This window comes from Apaloderma vittatum, unplaced genomic scaffold (assembly GCF_000703405.1).
Source record: "Apaloderma vittatum isolate BGI_N311 unplaced genomic scaffold, ASM70340v1 scaffold11406, whole genome shotgun sequence".
NCBI lineage: Eukaryota > Metazoa > Chordata > Aves > Trogoniformes > Trogonidae > Apaloderma > Apaloderma vittatum.
The window spans coordinates 190,297-213,060 of record NW_009720115.1 but is presented as its reverse complement, the minus strand read 5'-3'; the positions used below and the strand labels follow the sequence as shown (position 1 = coordinate 213,060).

Below are 22,764 nucleotides of genomic sequence, written 5' to 3'. Positions count from 1 at the left end.
TGGTTTGGTTGCTATGGGAGGGTTGGTTATCTGAATAACCACTCTCTTAAGTGTTTTTGCAGGGAAAACATCTATATCTTACAGCAGATGCAGCCCTGTTTCAGTAAGATCCAGTCTCCAGCGAAAGGGATAAACAATCTAAATTTAATCCGAATTAAATAAGAGGCCCCTGCATCTCTCTTGGAGATTATCCATACAAAACTGACAGCTATTTGTCTATGCAGCTGGTTGGTGCTGCAGATTCAGGTCCTTAGTAGGGTGTTCCAGTTCCTACCTACAAATGAATAACTTTCTAACATGCAGAGAAGAGATATAATCAAAGGATATAGTAAAAGGTCCGAATTACCCTTCCTCCTTCAGGGAAACCTCCTTTCAGATTTTGAAGACATCAAAGAAAGGAAGTTTAAGGAACTACCTGAAGAAAAAGAGATGTATCTTGACCTGCTCTCAGGCAGACAACAAATGGAGGTGGGGGGAATCCTCTCGGGAGCTGCCTAGGGCTGAGGATGGGGGCAGCCCTGCATCCCCCCTTTCCTGCTGCTACACGTCAGGGCTGAGGACAGTAGTGTGAGTGTTAGAGGCCAGGAGGAGGAGACCCCTGCCCAGGCAATGGTACCTAGAAGTTTCTTGCTGTCCAGTTTCTGTCTGTTCAGAGGGTTTGTGCCATACAGCAGCGTGTGGGCTTCTGAGTGAACCGTCTGCAGCTCTTCTAGAGTTGCTTTCCTTCCACGAATGCACTGCAAGAAGAAAGAGAAGGGGTGATGAAATCACTGATTAACTGTTTAAATCCCATTAAAGAACTTTTTTTTTCCTTAGAAAATCATGAAGGCAGTGAGCAAATAAACTAAAATGGGTTCTTATGCAAAAAATTTCACTGTAAGACAGATTTTAATCCCTTATTCAAAACACTAACCTGACATTTAGAGTCATGTTTAGATTTATTTATTTTTTAAAATACCACAGAGCATTTGTTACAGTACACAGGTATTGCTTGACTGTCGAATAATCATGATTATAACCTGTTAGAAAGTGATTCTCTTGCATAAATGTGTCCCTCCAAACCACCCTCTGACAGCCCCATCACGACTGTTGAGCTAACCTAAAAATTTGTCCTGAACACATGTGTTGTCCAAACTGAACCTTCAAGCAATTAAGGGTCACTTTCTGCTCTAAAACTCATCTTAGAAATCCCACAAGACTCAATCTGTTGCAAACTGTTTTCTTATACAGGGTTGAGCTGGAAGTACCGTAGCAAACACGCTCACCCCTTCTTTTGCTGCCGGCTGAAACCCCGAAGGGCAGATGCACACCCAAGTCACAACCCTGGCTTCACTGGCAATCCCAGCCAAGCTTTTGCTGATGCCAGCAGGATCCAACCTCACATTTCACAAATTGGGGATCTTTTCCCCTTTTTTTGTCACAGAGGTCTGGCATAACTTTGGAGCTTATCTTTTGCGGCCATCACCTATTTGTGATGGAAGATATGTTTGTATGTACCAGCGGAGATGCTAAAGCTTAGGCATACAAGGACCTCAGCAGGCAGACAGCACTGAGGAGATATCAGGTATACCAGAGAAAGCAACTGATTCCCAACAGCAGAAAAAATCCACATTTTTATCTGGGAGCTTGTGAGTGCCTCTGAAATGCTGGCAGGGGAAATATGCAGGGAGCTGAGAAAGTGCTGAGGTTGGGGCTAAGCTGAGCGATGGCCATGAGAGAGGGGAAGAAGTTGTTTAGAAATGAGGATTGTTTTGCTTCAGAAACGTGTGTACACACACCCTCAAGGAAAAAAAAAAGTGTTTTACACGGCTTAGAACTACTTCACCATTTTTCGTCATGATTTGGATTAAAACAGTTCAAAAGGAGATGTCACTTTGGGGAGTTGTTTCCTACGGAAGGAATGCCAGGATTATTCCACTCTGCAACGGTAATACTAAAATATAAATAGTTAATAGCAAAATGTTGGAAGGCTCTGAACAGCCTCTTCTAGCGGTCGCAGGGTCACCGAAAGTGCAAGCCTCAGCAACAAGCATCCCGCTACGCAGCCTGTGCAGGATTGCCTGCATCTCCTGCATAGCCTCCACCCTGGCTTCCTTGAAGGCTTCCAGGTTCCTGGAGAAGCAGAGTTTCTAATGAGAACAAAAAAAAAAATAAAAATGGATAGCTTAAAGGGAAAAAAAAAAGGGGCAGGGGAGAGGAAAAAGAAACCACACTCCTGAAAAGCATACACTTTCAAGTGGAAAACTTGTCTTGAAGAGAAGGTCAAACTGTGCTTCTCACTTCCGAGAGCTGCTGCCGCTGAGAAAGCGCTGCCGTGTGCCGCTTACTTTGCAGAAGAGTCCTACAGACAAGATGCTTCACGGGCTTTGGCACTTCCAGCTGAGCAGCGCCTGCTTTTGCACTGTGTTACCATCTCGGGCTGAGCATCCCTGGGTGGAGCGCGCCAGTGGCACGGGGAGTCCAGAACCTCCACCTCTGAAGCACGGTCTGCAGAACAAGCTCGAAGGGATTTTGGATTTTTTTTCGGTCTCAAACCTTCAGCACAAGCCTCCATCACGTGTTGCAAAGCGTGCAGAAAATCACTTTGTAAGACTGTTGGAGGCATAAGGCAGCAGAAATCAAAGCACGGCAGGAGCACTCGTGCACTCTGCCTCTCCTAATTTTGGCATTTCTGCTCTCCAGTTCCTCTTTCATTTTCTCCATGCTCTGCTCCACTACCTAGGTTTCCTGAGGGGAGCGATGAGGTAAAAATACATCAACCCATTAAAAAGGTAATAATCACAAAAATGCCAGACCCAGAAGGGATGGAAATATCTGGCAAATCTCCCTTCAACTTTTATCCCGTCTTCCTTTTTGTGTTTGTGGTAAGCCTGCCTCAGTCCCCTCTTACAGACTTTTACAGCTTTCCTCTAACTCATATGCCAGCTCTTTTCCTTTGAACAAGATGTACTGACCCATTTTCAGCTGCTACATTTAGAGGATGTTCAGAAATAGCATTTTGTATTTCTTGGCGTTACGTGAGGAGACCAGAAGAACGGCAGCTCATTGCAGTAACACACCAGCTCCTCCATGGATGCAAACGGCTTCAGCTGCCCCGGACAAGGAAGGGCTGCTCCTGTCTAAAGTAGGTGGCCCTACAAAGAAATCCAAGCTCTGTGCTCTTCAGCAGGGTATCAAAGCCTTTCCCCCAGACACCCATGATGAAACAGAAACTATGAGTGGATGGAGAACTTCCTTCTGTGGTGCAAGCAGAACGCATTCAAGAAAACGCTACTACTCATTGAAATAATATCACAACTATCACAGGCAAACATTGCCTGCTTAGAAAAGATTATGCTCAAGAGGCTTTTGCATCTTTCTCATCTCCAAGCTCATGCGCTACAGGCCTTGCCCTTGGCTCTAACACAAAGACATCAAGAAAATGAATTGAATTCCCCAAAAATAAAGCTGAAGAAGAAAATATATTGCTCACTCCTGTTTCTAGGCCCATCCCAACTTGCAGCTCAATAGCTCAGCCCACCATCCACGCTCCTAATTTGAGCAGTTCCTTGCTTACTCAGGGCTCTTAAGGTACGCTTACCTTTGAGGTTCTGCATTGCCTATTGAGCTTGCCCACTCCATATTATCCTGACTCTTGTCTAACCTCCTTCCTGGCTGTTAAACTCTGGCTTTTCAGCTTCTTAACCCCGATGAACTAGTTAGCTCTTTACCCTGTTTCCTTCATGCCTCTCCTTGTGCGAAACCTGACCTTTTCACCACCACACTACCTCTGCTCTCCTACTGCACTACACACGTCCTTCTGCACTCTTCATCCATTTCCTCGGAGTTACCTTTTCCTTTGCATTTTGAACCAAAAAACCCAAACCACTAGCCTCTTTGTTTGCATTTCGGAGTCATAGAATCATAGAAACATCAAGGTTGGAAAGGACCTTAAGATCATCAAGTCCAACCTACAGTCCTACACCACCCTAACATTAAATCATCTCCTGAAGTGCAACATCCAGCTGGTTTTTAAACACGTCCAGGGATAGTGACTCCACCACCTCCCTCGAAAACCCATTCCAAAGCTTCACCACCCTTTTGGTGAAGAAGTTTTTCCTAACATCCAATCTAAACTTCCCCTGGCGCGACTTGAACCCGTTCCCTCTTGTACTATTGCTATTCACTAGGGAGAAGAGGCCAACACCCGTCTCACTACAGCTGCCTTTTCACCCCACAATGTTCCAAAAGCACCGAGAATGAATCTTGAGGGACCAATGACAAGCAGCCCCCTAAAAGCCACGAAAGTAGTTATAAAGTTTTTCTCCAGAGAGTGCCTTCTGTGCCGCCACCTCCCGCAAGGCCTTGGTACTTTGTGATGCTACCAAGCTGGTAAAGGGCTTAGAACTTAAGTCTTAGGATAGGCTGAGGGACCTGGGGCTGTTTAGCCTAGAGAAGAGGAGATTGAGGGCAGACCTCATTACTCGCTACAACTACCTGAAGGGAGACTGTAGAGAGGTGGGAGTTGCCTATTCTTCCTAGTGGAGAGTGATAGGGTGAGGGGAAATGGATTTAAATTGTGCCACGTGAGGTTCAGGTTAGATCTTAGGAAGAATTTCCACACTGAAAGGGTTGCCAGCCACTGGAACAGGCTGCCCAGGGGGGCGTCTGAGACACCGTCCCTTGAGGGGTTTAAGAGACGGGTGGATGTTGCGCTGGGGGGAAGCGTTTAGTAGGTTGATAGGGCTGGGATAAAGGCTGGGCTCCATGATCTTCTAGGTCTCTTCCAGCTGATACGATTCTACGATTCTAACCGTGGCCACAGACCGGTTCTCCAGAGGCTCCGCTGCGCAGATCCACCCTGCCCTCCAACTGGAGACCTGCCCCACGCCGTGCCAGGCCATGGCTCTGCTCCTGGTCTGGTTTTTCAAGTCGGTCCCGCACAGCTGCAATTAACCTTCAGTAAACAGTCCTCACGCTTTAAACAACACAAGATTGCTGCCAAGATGTGTTTGGAGACAAAGCCCGCTTGAGGATCTTGTTCTTCCCCATCCTGGTCGAGCAGCCCAGGGATTTGATTACCTCCAAAAATTACAGCAAAACCCTACTGATTTCCTCATGCTCTTGATGACGGCTGGGAAGATTACTCTATACCATGATTGCAGGTTTTCATTTTGGGGGGGGGAGAGTAGAGTCTTTTATTGAGATTGCCTCAATTAGTATAATTGTTGCTTTTAAATTCTGAACGTACACCAGAGTAATTGCCGTATTTTATAAAGCTAACTTAATTAAACAAGCAATATTCTAAACTGCAGCTGTCGTTAAGTTTGGACAACTGCTTTCACTCCAAAGGGTCATCTTTAAACTCGTGCGACTCTGCCAGACTCTTACCTATCGCACCACATATCTGGCATGTGTTCTCCCCTCAGCTGGATGTAAAATGGTTTTTGGACAACTTTAGCACACACGTATCCGTTTCACTGCTGAAAAATGAGAGGCAAGGAGGGAAGAGACATGTTTTTTTGCTGTTCTAAAAATATTCATGCCCCTTCTGGATCACTTCTCTTGCCTCTGAGAGAAATGGTAGGAACTCAGCACTTGGCAGGTTGTCTAGGAGCCTCTTGGCTGCCTGAAAACAGGTTTTCATAGTTAGTTTCTGAAATTTCAAAGTAAGTACTTGTTTGCATGCATGATAAAAATACTTATTTGCAAACCCTTTTCTGGCTTGGGGCACGTGTGCAACAGAAAGACCAAAAAAAGCATTTCCAGTAGACACTGAGAAGTGTTTGAGCTCGCATGAGAAAGCAGAGCTTGGATTTATTTTCAGTGCGCAGTGGTGGGGGAATGAGAGCTGTTAAACTGCTGCTGGAACAGGACAGGGATGCAGTAGAGTCTCATCTGATACCCCACAGTGTGTCCAGGATTATTTACTACAGAGGGCACCATGTTTTTATCTGTGCTGAGCAATGACTTGTAAACAACAGAATCAAGCTATACCCACACCTGGACCACAGCAAAGGGCTGCTAAGGAAGGAAGGGGAAGTGATATGGAAATGTCAAAGTTCAAAATCTCCTTTTACAAACAGGAGTTGTAAGAAATGGCCTAAACTGCCTAATCACAAACAATTTTTTAAATCAGGCCCTTGGGCTTAATGAACTGGTTCATAATATCTGAAGGCACAGGACAACAGACCCACAACAGTGAAGATAAAAATGAGTGTGCACAGATGTGTCCATCAGCAAGACCAGCTTAAATAAAAAATGAAGAATAAAACAGGAACTTAGCAGAAAAGTAAGTGTACAGCCTGGCAAATTTGTGAGTGCTATAATCCAGGTGTTGCTACTCTCTCACTGCAGAGGTACTACTAATTCTGAAAATATTCACCTCCTTCTGAGTGTCTGTAGGGCTGCTATACAGACGAAGCAGTTAAAATCCATTAAAAATTATTTTAAAAAGTAATATAATTATTAAAAGTAATTATAATTATTAGGCCACACTTCAAAATTCCTTTTAAATTGATCATAAAATGGGATATGTCCCACAAAATGAAGCTTCTGACATGGTAAATCTAGAGCACTTCTGTTCTTGTGGTAAGGAGACAAGTCCATCCTCTCAGGCAATGCCAATGGCTCATGCACATGTTCCAACCTAGCAGCACATATCACTCATGACTGAAAAGCTCTCTCCTTGATGTGAAGGTAATCATCACTGAAGGAAACCCCTACACTGATTGCTCTCCGCTCTGCTTGCTGACTAGACAGGTTCCAACTGAGAAGCTTCAGAAAAACTCTGAAGGGCAAGGGAGTGACCAAATGGCTTTGCAATGCAGAAAAGAATCAGTCAATGACAGCGGAAGGTGTACAAGTGGCTCTAGAAAAAACCCCCAAGAACAGAAGAGTGAAGTACGAAGGCAGGAAGGGGATGGAGAAACAGGGAAAGGCTGTGCCCATCAAGCCCAGGAGAAAACAAGATAAAGAAGCAAACTTGGTCACAGGTCTGGTCAGGAGACGGTGGGGATAAAAGAAAGCTGACTAGAGAGAAGCAAGTGCAGTTAAAGCAGGTGGTTATCCTGAAATGTCAGGTCAGACCTCGAAGAAAGCCCTCAGAGAGAAAACACTGGAATTAAGGCAGAAAGCTAACACATAGTTAGCATTTTCTGAAAAAGGAAGAGTCAAGGTGAGGCTGAATGTTACTAACAGTCAGAAGGGAAACACAGATGGAAAGCAGGTGAACATCAAGAACAATTCTGATTGTGAGAGCAACCAAAAATACCAAATCAAGGCAAAAAACAGGTGCCGGGGATCATACAGTGAAGAATCTACACATTAGAGAATACTTGTAATAAAAATTTAAGAGATAAGGCAATTTAACTCCTGCTTCTAAACAGAGTATCTAAACAGCAGCGGGGTACTTGGGTTGTTCCATCTGATTTTTTCTTTTTAGTCTCAAATAATAAACCCAAAATTCAACTAATTGGGTCTTCATAGACAGACACAGGTTTGAAGTTCTTCTTTGCTCTCTTCAGGGATAAACAAGGGTATGATGGGGAATCTTAGCCAATGGCGATGCTGCCACCCCGTGGATGTCTTTTCTGATTGCTCAGAAAATATTTCTAGCTAGATGCTGACCTAACTCAAATATGCTATGTGATTCAGTCCTGTCAGATACTCAAAGAATTGGTAAACACACATTACCATTACTTTATCACCACTGCTATTAGTTATGAATAACAATTATCACTAATCACTATTAGTAATCATGAATCTTTGTAATTTATTATATATGCTTTTCTCTTAAAATACGTTCAATAAAGTTAATTTAAATTCTTGTGATAGTATAGTGCTTAGTTACATCCTCCTACTCTCATTCTTTTTGCAGTATCTTCACTATAAGTTGCCAATTATTTATCAGAGTATTAAAAAAGTTATTAAACCACAGAAACACAAACTTGTTGCTCCACAGCTTTTGTTACTATGATTGGAGTGATAACAAATAACACGGTTACTTCGTATCTTGCTCTTATCTTTGGCTGTTTCAAAGTCCAACACTTGACAAGGACTTGCAGTTTATATGGCATAGGACCGAGAATTACAGAAGCAGCTTCACTGCAAGATCAGGCAAAACCATTTTCCAACGTTTCATGAAATTCAGTCACCGCAATGTAATGATCATTAGAAAAGTACTCCTGACAGATGCACACTGACGAGCATAAACAGTCATCTAGAAATGGATTAAATTTAGGCTACATATGGCAAAACATTGCCAACAGCTGGAGCTATAAAAAACTCAAGCCAGAATGCAGTATAAAGTTTGCACATCCAGGTAGCAGTCAACAGTTCGAGCTCTAAGTTTGGTACATATGCTATCATCCACACCAGAAATCACCCCCCAAAATTGCTCATAATCCAGCAGTCGAATCAGCCAGACAAATCCAAACTCTTACCTTTCTCCCAGGCCCACCACCTCATCACCCCCTTCGCTGGTGTTTTTATTACCTCACACTTGCCACGGAGACCTGTCTCCTGGAGCCGGGACCAGATGCTCTGGATCCTCCCCGCGTGCTCTGGGTGGCTGTTTGTGTTTCCACAGGTACACTGGTGTTTCAGCATCAAGGTGTCATACACAAGGCCTGCAGCAGAGGTTACAAAATTGCTCTCAGTTAAAAAAAAAAAAATAAAATTGCCAGATATATGGAAAAAACACTTTGGTTTTTTTCATTATAGCTCTTCATATTCAGCTGAAACACTTCTAGACAAAGATGGTGTGTTTTACCAGGAGCCATAGAGCTCTAAGAAATTAAAATCCAGGATGCTGCTTCAAGATAGCAGCAACCCTGCAACGATCCCTTCTTCTGGAAATCCTCAATGGATACGGAGAAGAAATTAGTCACCAACATCCCTGCAGGCTGAAGCTGTGAGACAGACAGAAGGAGGTGACAACTGAAAATATCAGTACCAGTACAGAGGTGCCAGCATAGGAAAGTGATCTAGGAACTTTTTTGCTGGACTTTGCTAATTGCTGCTAAAATGACTCTAGGGCTTGGGATTAAAAACCAGAAGGAATAAGCCGTTAGCATGCACTATCTTCCATAAAATAATTTGTGCTGAAATCTTTGTATCAACATTATTTGACAACATGCTAATTAAGGCTATTAGCACACACTTGGGCATAATTACTCTGCACAATATGTAGGTATTTAGCAGTGTTGTTTCACTGGAACGTGGGAGTCAGGCAGCTAAATCCCCTTGCATTACCAAGTATTTATGGCATGACAACAGCGTAGGAGACTTTGATTCCTGCTCCAGAGTTGCCCGGGTATGTTTTTGGAAGGGGAGTTATGATTTCATAGCCAATGTTCCACAGGAGAAAAACAGCAGGTCCTCCATAGCTATGCAGTCCTGGGGACAAAAGATTTTTTTTTTCCCCTCAAGTGAGAGAGACACAGTTAAATCTTTATATCCACCTTTCCTGTCAGCCAGAAACTCCAGAAAACAGAACAAAAGGAATTGGATTTCTTTTCCCCCCAAGAATAAGGTTTCTTGCAAGAAATATCTGTCTTAGAGCACAGTATAAAGTTGCAAATCAAAAGTCTTGACAAGAATCCAAAACCTTTGAATTAGCAGCACAGGCAGGAGCTATTCCCAGATCCTGAAGTTAAAGGGTCTGCGCTCCGATAACGCTCCTCCAACATCCTAGATGAGCACACGGGGTGAACACAGCTCAAGCAGCTTTCATACAGCCGGTTCAAGGACTGATAAACAGCACAATTTGCAACTGCAGGGAGTTCAAAGGGGCTGGTAAGAAACCAGACTCTGAGAACCTACATGGACACATAGCCTGGAGCTGAGCTGTGCTGCTGCAGGCACCCAAGCTTGGCTCAGGCTGCTATCACACCTTTTGACTCCCTGTAGGCATGTTCTGCCACTGAAAAACTTGGCCTTCCCCTCTGAGGCAAACCCTGGCAGGGACACTTTCAGGTATTCAGCCCTAGGGGAGGATTCTGGCAGTTCCTGGCTTTGCTGTAGGTGAGTGCAAAGAAAAAAAAAAAACACAACAAAACCCAAACCACAGTCAGTTCTAGGAAGAGAACATAGCACTGGTTAATTGATTGCCTTTGGGTTAGCCAAAGTTCAGTTAAATAAGATTGTGCTGCAAAGCTCTACAGAGGTCTCCCACGTTTGATTCACAGCATCTGGCTTCGTCAGGAGCTGCTGGGCAAAGGCAAGCACTGTGAATGCCACCCGAGAAGAAGCTGCAGCCCAGTGGTTAAGACTGGTTGTCCACAAGAACTCCCCAGTCTGTATGTGTTCAACCTAGAGCCAGGTCTGTAGTAACCTCACCTCGGGTTAATTTATTTTGTAAGGAAACTCATCTTCAGGGGACATCGTGCATTTTGACAAACTATTTGTTACCCGAAAGAACCCTGTGCAGATGTCCTCCTAGATCATACGGGACTGTATTAGGTTTGGCTAAGTCATTCACATTAAAGAATAAAGAAATTCGTTCTGCCTTCTCTGATTTCCAGACGAATCTACAGGGACTGCCTGTATCTACAGGACTCCCTGCTCCGTCCCTGGAGGTGTTCAAGGCCAGGCTGGATGGGGCGTTGAGTGGCCTGATCTAGAAGCTGCACCTCATCTGCAAAGGACACTCCAACCTGCAGATAAATCTGAGGCTACACCTTATGCCACACCTTCATAAATTTGTGGAAAAAAAAAGTCCAGCATTTTCAGGCAGTGTTTTTTAAGCATCCTCTTCTTTCTGGCCTCCTAGCTCCCAGACGATGCTTAACGCTGTTGCTCTAAAAAATCCTTTTTGCTACTTGGGAGCTGGGCACATGACAGTCAATTATACTGACCATGCTGCAAAACTGGAACGGATCTAAGACCATTTAAGTAGCTGATACGTGAATCTGTGTTGCAAGTTTCTTTTTAAAGGGTGTTTTCCCCAAGACTTTAAGCTTTAAACAGCAACTCCTGAAAAACTCTCATGTTGCAACTCTAGGTACATAGGTAAAGCAATACCTAGCCAGATTCAAAGTCTCTGTCTTCTTCTCTATTTTGTACCTGGGTAACTCTGGAGCCTGGCAGAGCAGATCAAACCAAAGACAAATACAAACAATAAAGCAGCTTTTTGCATTGACCTTACATTCTTCGGTTCTTTCCTTGTCTTCCTACAGTGCAGCAGATCTGCCAGGTATCTCCCTGCATTTTTTTTTGGAGAAAGTTTGGTGTCAGCTCAGAAACAGGCAGTGGTGTCTCTCCGCTCCTCCTCCTTGGTGCCACCTGAGAGCGCTGCACCGATGAGAGCAAACACAGGTAGCTGTGGGCGAGATCCCACAGCCACAGACACCAGCACCTCCTCATCTGCATTCGCAAGCTCTGGAAAGCTACAAGTGTTTAAAACATGTACACACATCTAAAACGGGTTTTGGTAACTGAGTCTCTTTAACCTCTTTGTCTGCCTATGCTGAAGAAAAGGTTTTCAGAAAAGGGGGTGGTACGACACCTGCTTGCCTCTATTTATTAATGGCGGCTATGGTGGGATTTAAAGAATTTAGTTGATCTATAAAGTTTCTCCTTTCCTAACGATTCAATGCTAACGGTATTGTCTCAATGAAATTCTGTATTGTAATCACACGTCACCAAACATTTCTCTTGTTAAAAATTAAACCACTGGAAGGAATGGAATTGTTCCAAGTTCCTTCCTGTGGCTGGGGACACTCAGGATGAAGACACACGCACAAAGGAAAGCTTGGCAATTTAAGCTTAAAATACGAAACTACACTGGCCATTACAAGTTAAATTAAGTGGTGCTTGAAGCAATACATGAGAACAATCATTTTCAAAGGTCATCACTAAAGCATAACCAACTCGCTTTTCTTGGCAGAACAAACATATGATTTGAGGTTCAGATAATTATATTGCTCTGCCCAGGAGAGAATAAATGCCTTCATCAGAAATGAAAAACATCAGAATAATTTGTGGAGCCATTTTTACGGGAGATCAGAGACTGGATAATTGGAGCTATGCAAATTAATGGCCTAACCTGAGAAGTCTTATTCAAGTGCGCAGAACAGCGCATGCAGAAGTATTCATTAAAGTCAAGGGAGCTACTTGTGCTAGCAAGGGCAAGTTCAAGGAGTAGTTTGCTTTTATATGCTAGTAGGAAGGAAAATTTAATGTCATGCTTCAGGACATAAAACTGATTGCTTGAAGAAGTCAGGAAGAGCGCTGTTTTCACTTTCATGTGGAGAAACGCACATCATGTTTAAGAGGTGTATTGTGTTCTTCTCTCCCTATACCTTTGAAGTCTTAGGTACTGGTCACTGAGAGAGGAAAATAAATTATACATAGAACTCAGAACTTCCAACTGTCTGGTCCTAACTCTGTCCGGAGAAAGTATTAGCTTTTTCTACATAATATCCCAAACATAAAAGTGATGAACAATTCCTTTGTCTGTTGGACAATAACTGATCTCGTTTTCAGCCACATTTGTGTCTAAAGTGACCACGGTTGGCTTCATTAAGGCCAGTGTCTGAGGTTTGTTTCTTTCAGTCCTCTCACAAAACAATCACAACAATTCAAATCTTAATTCCTCTGAAATCCAAAGCACATAATCGTGTTAGGATCAGTCTCCAGACCAGCCACTTATCAAACAGATGGATTTTCCTAGTGAAAAAGAAGCCTGATACACTTCAGCACTGCTTCCTTTGAAAAATACCCAAGACTTTAATTTCCTGCCTTTCAAAGAATAGTTCAATCCTAGTGATTAAGCTTTAGTATCCACCTCCAAAAGCACAATTTCCGACACACCGTGGACAACTTCAAGAAAACATTAGCAATCTAACTCGTGCACATATGCTCAGCAGCTGAAATGACTGCCTTTCCTCTCTGTGCTTGCGTGCCCATAGCAGCAGGTTCCTTTTTCCTGCCACTCTTAAGCGGATAGTGACAGTTAATTAAACTAGTCCTTCACCTTTTATACGAGGTGAAGGACTAGTTATAGGACTAGCATAAAGGTCTCACCTTTTACGCTTTGCACCTTTATTAGCGCCAGTGAATGCTCAACACTTCCTTCCTTGAGAGCATTTTATCGTGTTTTCCTTCCTCCATTGCCCCAGCATTAAGGTGGAGAACTGCACAAGCTAGAAGGCAAGGCCTTGCAATCTCAAAATGGATAAATGTTGTGAAAAGGCTATTTTACAGGCAAACTACACTAATCGTCCTTAGTATCATTGCACTGGATCATGCAAGTCCTTTATAAAAGCATCGTGATACTCCACCTTTTATTTTAAGCCACTTTTTTGTTTTTTAAACACAGCCTTCAAGGAAAATAAATCCTAACATTGTAATGGTGCCTTTTCAAATCAGCACAGTTCTCAAAAATCTGCATTCTTACTGTTACCTGTAATTTTAAAAGGAATTCAGAGGCACATATCCAAGTCAAACTTATATCCTCTGGTAGGAAATGTTATCGTATGTTCAAAGTCTTGTGTATGATTGACAGGGCAACTTAAATACCAGAGGAGGAGAAGGGAGGAAAGAGAAGGAACGAATAATCTCTTAAAGTAGGGCCAGGCTTCCTTCTTTTTAAAGTGCCAGGGTTTGGGTCTAAGTGTATTAGATGCTCAAGTTTCATCTGGTCAAACCATGAGCCAGGGGACTACCCTTCTTTGTATCCTTGGCAGAAACCAGAATCCAGAATAATCTTGCTATAGCTGGTTGCATTAGAAATGCAGTTTTGCTGAAGCTCAAGGTTTCAATATTAACAACAAATAGAGATTTAAAGGGCTGATCTGCAAAAATGAGATATTGCTCGCGCTTTTGCGGAGCTCATCGCACATGCTTCCCACCCTGCAGCTAGCAGCTGAAGGACAAAGTCATATTTAACATATCACTATTACTATATCTTCAGTGTCTGAAAATAAACCTGATTCACAGTGCTGATTTTAATGATGCAAAAAGTGTGGGTTGAAAAAGAATAAATGGATAAGTGAAAGAGTAACAAAATCATGAGTTGCTCTTACATGGGCGTTCTGGATTTTTTTTCCCCCCTTCCATTTCCCAGGGCACACATCACACTGCAAAATGTTCATTCACAAAATAGAGCTTGACATTTGGGGAAGAAGGCGGACTTTAAAATAAGTCCGCCTAATCACCCAACACAGGACTTGAAAAGTTGCACATAAATTAACTTTCATCTGTTACTAAAGCTACTGAATAGACAGAAAGGATTTTGGTGGAAAAAAGCTGGCTGCCAGGATTCAGGAAGAACAATTATTTTTTGCCTTTAATCTCTGTGAGAAAATTAACACCTCTTTGCCCTTTCAGTTTTTACTAGACAAATGCAGAATTGCACTCCTAATTTTCCTTTGAGATGGCAGAGTTAACAGGTAAGAAAACACTCTTCACTTTGTTTGTCTGTTCAAGACAACTTGAAATCAACTCACGTCATTCTTCTTAAGATACAGGAACAGACTCTTGGGCAGAGATTGTGTTTTGGAAGGAGGGGTAGGCTGGCACAGAGTGGTTAACTTATGGCATAGGACTGGAGAAGGTGCAGAAAATACAGCCAACAGATACTGCATTTGGCACACTGCCCTTTCTCAATCACATCGCCTCCCTCCACCTTGCATCTAAATCAGCTTTGTCACTGCGTATGACTCGCCCTTATTTTCTGGACATACATAATTAAAGTACTGTGCTGTGCTTCTATTGATTTTTGCAACTTATTTGCTGTCTGCACTGTAGGGTGTCTGTCCCTCTGGGCAAGCGACAAGCAGAACAACAGGGCACAAGATGACTGAGTCTTATCCTTGATGAAAACAGGATGTTCTGGAGTCTCCAAATGCAGCTAAGATGCAACCCCCAAACAGACGGCTTTGCAGGGACAGGGCACAGAAAAGCACAGCATCAGGCAGAACGGTAGTCATTCCATAGCTTCAGCCTCCAGAGCCCCAAAACCTTACCTGTTGTGAACCTTGGCTTAGTGGGTGGCTCTTGTACAGACATTGGGAAGGTGGCTGAGGCGGGCGAGGACTGTGCACGGGACAGAGGCCGATGCCCTCCGAAAGAGACGGGCATGCCAGCTGCTTCCAGCGACGCCTGGTAGTTTCTCAGCTGGTGAATACGTTGCTGCTCCAGCAGAAGGGCTTGCTGCAGGGAAGACAAGGCAGTATTGCTGAAAGTCTGTGTGGTGCCTTCGTAAAAGAGCTTTTAAGAGATTTTCAAGTCTGCAGGCTTGGACTCCTTTCCCTGATAAATGAGCGTGCACACATGGGAAGCAAATGAAGATGTGCACGTTTGTCGAGCAAAGCCAGGCAACCGGAGCATGTTTAAGCCACAGCCCTGAAGCTTCTGCATGCTGGCAAAGTCACTAGCAGAAGCAGGTCCATCCTCCCCTTGGGCCTGGCCAAACTGAGCCACAGCATCAGCTGGACAGGCTCTTGGTCAGGTCAGAAGGGCTGACTGTTCTAGGTTGCCACAACTGCAGTCACAGCCTAACAACCTTCCCACTTGCTCTATTTATTCCCTCACCACTGAAGCAAAACAATGGCAAAGGACCTAATATTCTAAATACTCCTCAGGTGTGGCCACATATCCAGGACTAGGATGGCGGGGGGGGAGCTGCACTTTGAAAGGAACTGTGGTCCATCATTAGCAGCATGTTACACTTAGTTGATTTATGTACAAATGCAATAAGGCTCAGATGTGACTGTATAAATCAAGTAACATTTTGTACGAATATGGCTGGCAAAAGCATTGATCTCTCAAGGCAGTGATGTTATGAGGATGACACCGCTCAGTAAGGAAACAAAAAGCCAAAAATGTAGTCTCTGAGCAACAGCCAGCGACACTCATGGGGAACAGAAGTCAGCTCTGCAGTTCTAGGAAGACAGCAGCAAGCTGTGAGATGTAAATGACTACAAGGAGCAACCAATTTGCACCTGATTCACAGACATGGCACTGCAAACCTGGCACAAGTCCGCTTTCCCTAGCCAAGGGCTGTGGATTTACTCAAGAGCTACATCCTGGCATGGCTGCAGCCATCCCCTCTTAACTGCAGAGCCTGTGCCAGGGGTTATGCATGGCTGTAGAACAGTCAGACGCTGAGTTCTAAGGGCTGTAGAGCAGAGCACTGATGCCTTCAGAGAGTCATAACCTTTCCACCTCCACTACTGCTACCACAACAGGCAACTTTATGGGAGATTTCCACGTAATTGGGAAGATTATGCTATGCTACATTGTTATTGGATTTATTTTTTGCAATTCACAAGCCTCTGGTGTTTACTCTCAAAAGCTGTGATCTCTGGGATCTCCATTTCTCAAGACGAAATCCCCTCCAACAAACCTCATCCTTTGTTCCCTTATCCAGCCCTTTTCTGGGGCAGCCAATTTGGTTCAGTGTCTGCAAATACACAGACTGTGTTTTGTGTAGGTGATCCAGATTCTCCTCCCTGGGACTTCCGAGTTGACACAGTGACTCCAGGGACAGATCATACTGATTTTAACTGCAGGTTTCTTTACACAGAAAATCCTCAAGAGCTGGTTCTCCCTTGTTTCTCCCCTTTAGAGTAGTGCAAGTTGACTAACAAGAATGAAATGATCTTCTACAAAGAAGCAAGTCCTAAACTTGGTGTTTCAAGAGCTCACCTGACGGAAAAGCAGCTCCTGCTCAGCCTGCCTCTGCCCAGACTCCAGCTCCTGCTGTGGCTCTGCTTCCTCCTCATCACTCTCAATGGGTTCTTGCTTCACTTGCACCATGTTGGCCAACCCTGGGGCCTCCTTTTGGCTTGTGACTCTGTCGCTATATGGCTCCTCCAAAAGGGCCTGATGTTCCCGTAACTCTTCTTCTGTCTCCTCAGGGTGGCTTTCATGCTGGCGAGTGGGTTCGTTGGGTTTTGATATAATCTGAAAACAACATTAACAGATAAAGAAAACGTAACTCATCACAGGTGAGGTTCGCTCTGTTCTCTTCAAGTAACCAGCTTCATGAAAAAAGCAATTGTGAATTATAGCTTTTATCTTGTAAACTAGGTCTAAAACAACCACTCAAAGGAAATGTCAGGGCAACTTTGGCATTAAGCACTATGTAATCCTGTGTCTCAAGTAATGATGGCCCCTTCACTTTGCACTTGATTTTCACTCTGAAGAAACAAGAGCCTCTTGTGCCTGCACACATATGGATGATACTCCAGGCACAAACACACACAGGAGAAGCCTAACAACCACAAATTTGGCAATTAAATCCAGAGAAAAAGTAACAAACCCTCAAGGAGGGCTTCTGCTCCCTTGTTTGCCCAGCTTCTTCCTGCATCACCCTCTGAATTTTATCTGTACAGAGGCCATCTTAGAAAGATTCTTCTGAAACTTGTATTCTTATGAAGTTCGTTAGGAGGAAACTGGGGACACTAAACTTACAGCATCTGCACAGAGGCAAACTGCAGGAAGAGTATTAGTCTAATCAGATCCTCTAACTAAAGGTACCGAACTTCTCTGAAAGCGGCTGCTAAAATAAAGGGAACAATATAATTTTCATTATAAATCACACAGCCTCAGACTTCTTGAAAATTCATTGGCGAGGTAAAATTCACAGTTCGCTGTCTCAGACTACTTATGATTTTTATTTGGAAAAAAAAATATAACCTAACCAAAAACGTGAGCTGCTTTTAAATCCAGCAGAGGTAAATAAATCAATCTCCTTTCTTTAAAAGAGCTCAGGCTCTACCCGTTTCATGGGCTTATAAAGAAACTGCTGAACTTTGAAAGTTGTCAGGGCTGAGCTGTAATAAGGATTAGGTCATTGGTATGAAAAGCAATATTGATTTTAAATCTAATAAAGCTAAATCAAAACACGGTTATTGAACACATGCAAAAGGAGTGACTACTTGTAAGTGACTTGCTCTTTGAAGAACAGTGGCTCAAACCTGCAACTGATCCTTTTCCCCTAACTGCAGAAGGGAGGCTCTGCCATATAACTTAAGCAAACTCACACAGAGCAATTTAGGCAGACAAAGGCAATATAAAGGATTAACTGCCTGCAAGTATCACAGCAAGGACAGCAGCAGGCTGCTCACAGCTACAGCAGAGGATCTCAAATAACCGGGGCTCAAAGCTTTTAAAAATGAAGAGGTTTGAGGCCCAGAATGCAGGGCCATGGCTTTCCAGAACTTTGTGGATTACTGTGCTTCATAGCTCAACTGCTGAGAGGAACAGGACATGCAGAAGGGCATTATGTCGCCTAGAAGCTTAAGGCAAGACCCTTTGGAGTTCACGCAGGCCCTCAGTACTGACGGGAGACCCAGCTCGTCCCTCTTAATGCCAAGAGCCAATATTTTTGTACTAAGCAGCAATCGGCTGCTGTTGGTGAGAGGGTTTCAGTTTCTACAACTGTGGAACAGTCTTTGAGAGTCATCAGTTCCTTGGAAGAGATTGGATCTGCCTGACTAAACAGGGGAAAAGCACCTTTGCCACAGGCTGCCCGAGCTGGTAGTCAGAGCTTTAAACTAGAAACAGAGGAGGGAGTTGTTCCTCAACAAGCAGCTAAGGGAGCTGGGGACAGGGTAGGCAGGCCCAGGGCCTGGGGTGGCGTGAGCAGAAAGGACACGGCAATCGACAAAAAAGAGCTGGGATGGAGGGATACAGGCTTTTTAGGAAGGACAGGCTGGGAAGGTGAGGAGGGAAAGTTGACCTTTACAAGGGCAGAGCAGGAACGCATGGAGCTCTGTGCCTTGGTGTGGTTCGGAGTCAGTCAAGAACCTAAATGTCAAGACAAGTGGACAGATCAAGATAAGTGCTCTGGTAGGGGGTAGACCGCTGTAGACCTCCTGATCAGGTAGAAGCAGATGAGGTCTTCTTCAAACACTTGGAAGAAGTCTCATTCTCACAGGTCCTGGTCTTCATGAGGGACTTTAACCACCCTGCTATCTGCTGGGAGGAGAAGACAGCGGGGCTCAGGCAATCTAGGAGACCTGAGCACACTGGTGATGAATTCCTGACACAGGTCATCAAGATGCCAACATGGAAGGTGCTCTCCTGGACCTGACACTTTCAAACAAGGCAGGACTACTGGAAGTCACAGAGGCAGCACTGGCTGCAGTGACCATGAGATGGTGGAGCTGAAGATCCAAAGACAAGGTAGCAGGGCAATAAGTAGGACCACAGCCCTGGATTTCAGGACAGCAGACTTGAGCCTCTTCAGTGATCTGCTTGGAAGAGTCCTATGGGATACATTCCTGGATATTAGAGGGGTCCAGGAGAGCTGCATGATTCTCAAGGGTTCTACAAGCTCAAGAAAGATCCACGCCAACAAGTAAGAAATCAAGTGCAGGCTGCAGAAGGCCTGCCTGGATGAGCAAGATGCTCCTAACTGAACTCAAGATACAAATAGGCAGTGTACAAGAGCTGGAAGCAGGACAGGTGACCCAAGAGGAACAGAGAGTTGCTACCTGATCTTTTATGTTTGGTGTTATGAAATCTGTAGTCAACCTGGAGTTGAATCTGGCAAAGGATGTGAAGGGCATCAAGAAAGAAAAGTAGACAACTAAGGAAATCACGGGCCCACAGCTGAATGGTGGAAATGGCACAGAAAAGGTCCCTGAGACCAGAGCAAGGAAGACTTAGCCTTGGTGTAGGGCTCCCAGGTTTAGGGAGCACTTCAGAAAACCTGGACATACATAAGTCCATGAGGCCAATGAGTCGCATTCACAGGTGACAGGGCAAGAGGTAAAGGGCACAAATTAAAACATATGAAATTCTTTCCGAACACAAGAAAATATTATTTTTTACTGTGACGGTGATCAAACAGTTGAACAGGTTACCACAGAAGTTGTGGAGACTCCATCCTCAGAGGTATTTGAAACCCAATTGCATATAGTCTTGGGTGACCTGCTCTCACTGACCCTGCTCAAGCAGGGACATTGGACTAAACGACCTCATGAGGTTCCTGTCAACCTAGAAGATTCAGCAATCAGAACTTCTCAAGGATTTTTGTGAGGTACCTCCCCTGCCAAGTTTCATTGCTTGTAATACACACTAGATAACTAAACCCTGTTAAGCTAAAGGTAGTTCTGCCATCAATTTTCTTTAAGCTCTCTTATGCTTGATGAATATAATCTGCTTTAAAGATAATTAAATCATCATAAATCATCTTCTTCCACTCTTTTTTTCTGCTTGGATCGAAGGTCTCAAGCTTTGAACTTAATACCTTTTGAACTTATGAACTACACAAGGTAATTGCTGGGAAAAGATCTTAAAATGTCATTGTCAAATCTAACGGAAATGAGAACCAGTGTAATTCCCTAGAAGTTTAAATTATTTCAACTCCATAAAAAAATGTAAGAATTAAAAGAAATACACAATGAAGGTTGAAAGATCAAGTGATCAATGACAAGGACTTTTCAAACATACAGTTTGCTCTCCTAATACAAAGTGAATCTCTTGGTATATAATTTCTTCTAGCTGTTGCAATCTTATTCTTCTAGAGGACAATTTTGCAAAGAAAGCACTTTGTTATGAACATATTCCATATAATACATGAGTATGTGCATTCTGGGCCCATTAAAACTCCCTAAAAATCTTTCATTTTTACAATTTTATGAGCACGTGCTCATATAATTTAAGAAAATTTAAGGTCATAAAAGTGCAAGGGAATGAATATAAAGTTAAGATAGAACTGAAAATGCATTACAGATACATCTGAAGTAGTAAACAATTACACAATGCACCATAAATAACGTCTTCCCTTAATTAGCTCTCTAGTTTCCTTTGCAACGAGGTTACTCTATTTTCAGTTGCCTCTAGCTATCACATACTGTCACCATAAAACATTGTTAAGGGTACTGCCTCTCTAGCCTTGGACAAGTAACTACTTCACTACGGAAGAAACTATATATCTCTAATCATAAGCATTTTAAAAAAACTTGATGCAACTGGCAAGATTTCTTATCTATATGTTCGAAATACAAAGAACAGAAAGATGAAAAAAATCACAGCAACATCAGGACACAATACAAGAAAAAAAAATTCATTTTCCTGTGGAATCATAGCATCACAGAGTGATCTGAGTTGGAAATTACCTTAAAGATCATCTAGTTCCAGCTCCCTGCCACGGGCAGGGACACCTCCCACTAGCCCAGGTTGCTCAAAGCCTCATCCAACCTGGCCTTGAACATTTCCAAGTAGGGGGCTGCCACAGCTTCTCTGGGCAACCTGTGCCAGTGTCCCACTAACCTCACAGTAAAGAATTTCTTCTTAGTATCTAATCTAAATCTATGTGCTGTCAATTTGAAACCATTACCCCTCATCCTATCACTACATTCCCTGATGAAAAGCCCCTCTCTATCTTTCCTGCAGCCCCCTTTAAGTACTGGAGGGCCCTATGGTCTCCCCGGAGCCTTTTCTTCTCCAGGCCGAAGAACCCCAACTCCCTCAGCCTGTCCTCATAGGGGAGGTGGCCCTAGAACTGCAGGTGGGGTCTCACCAGAGCAGAGCAGAGGGGAAGAATCACCTCCCTCAACCTGCTGGCTGCACTTCTTTTGATGCAGCCCAGGATGCAATTGGCTGTGTAAGAGGAAAAGAAGCTGCATTTCTTTGCAGGTTAAATTTCAGGACAGCTGGTGTCTGATTTGTCACCTACATGCACGTATCCACCTCTTCATGACATCTTCTTCTCTATTATTAAGTACTTAGGACACTAAACAGGCTAGAAATGTTTACTCAACACAGGCTAATATGGAGTCCTCAGCAGAAAAATGCTCAGGAAGGTCCGAGAAAGATATAACTAATGCACTTTTTTCTTTAGGCAACACATGTCACAAGGACCTGTCTGGTTTTAAAAGGTGGCTGAGGAGGTGCTTGGGAAGCAGAAGCACAGCTAAAGAACTTCCACAGGACCGCACAGCAAAGCTGCCTATTGGGATAGATCAACTCAGCTGAAGCTGTGCACCTCTGGATCCTTCTCCTACGACAAGCAGCTACAGAAGAAACTTCTCATCCTGCACAGTTAAAACGACAACGCTCCTTCAACACTGAACATGACAGATCATCTCAGTTATCACAGACTAACAGAGATGGAAGTTAGGCATGACTGTAAGCAAAATTTGAGATAGATCTGTTCTCAAGGCCTTTTCCAGTTTGAGGTCAACACAGGAATGTGGCACTTCTCCAGTGCTGCTCATCATGGTAATGGTTACTGCAAGTAGAGAACAATTTGAATCACCAAGGGGACTGCTATAGGATATGAGATTAATAACAGTCTTGGGGAAAATGGCATCTCTGCTGGAGGGAATACTGCAGTCAGGCTCTTCAGAGACTTCAGTGTTGCTGGACGGACTGGGGTGCATCAAAGGATACTGGTTGGAGGCTGAAAACAACCTTCAAAGGTTAGGCATCTTCAAAGTTTGGGATAAATCATCACATTTGCATACAAACCATCCAGGCTAGTAGAAGCTCAAAGAGATCATGCTTGACAACACACCAAAACCCTACGTACAGCTGGTCAAACTTTGTGCAGATAGGGATATGCTGGAAGGTGGTTGAGACAGCATAACTTCTGATAATTATCCAGTTTATATTCTGAGAAGTGCAGAGCCCACCCAGCAGTGTGGAGCGACTTCCCTGTTTCGGGAACAGGGTGGAACAGCAGAAGGTACCAACCAGGATAGAGCCAGCCTCAGCCTCTTCTGCACAGAGACCTGCTCCGCTCCGAAGTGCACAGCGTGTCCCTCTGACTGTAAGAAGAGAGAAGCCAGGAAGCAAGGGAGGACAACAGACTGATTTGGC

General features: G+C 43.8%; 1 protein-coding gene across 1 annotated transcript in view; it reads right to left on the bottom strand.

Moving 5' to 3' along the window:
* The window catches only part of HDAC4 (histone deacetylase 4), a gene marked incomplete at its 5' end in the record, with an annotated part of 152,471 nt that overhangs the window by 37,202 nt on the left and 92,505 nt on the right, over window positions 1–22,764 (bottom strand). The window contains 4 exons of the mRNA XM_009870903.1: window positions 617–737; window positions 8,476–8,609; window positions 14,952–15,138; window positions 16,636–16,893. Coding sequence (XP_009869205.1) covers window positions 617–737; window positions 8,476–8,609; window positions 14,952–15,138; window positions 16,636–16,893 — 700 coding nt within the window. The remainder of the gene's footprint in view (window positions 1–616; window positions 738–8,475; window positions 8,610–14,951; window positions 15,139–16,635; window positions 16,894–22,764) is intronic.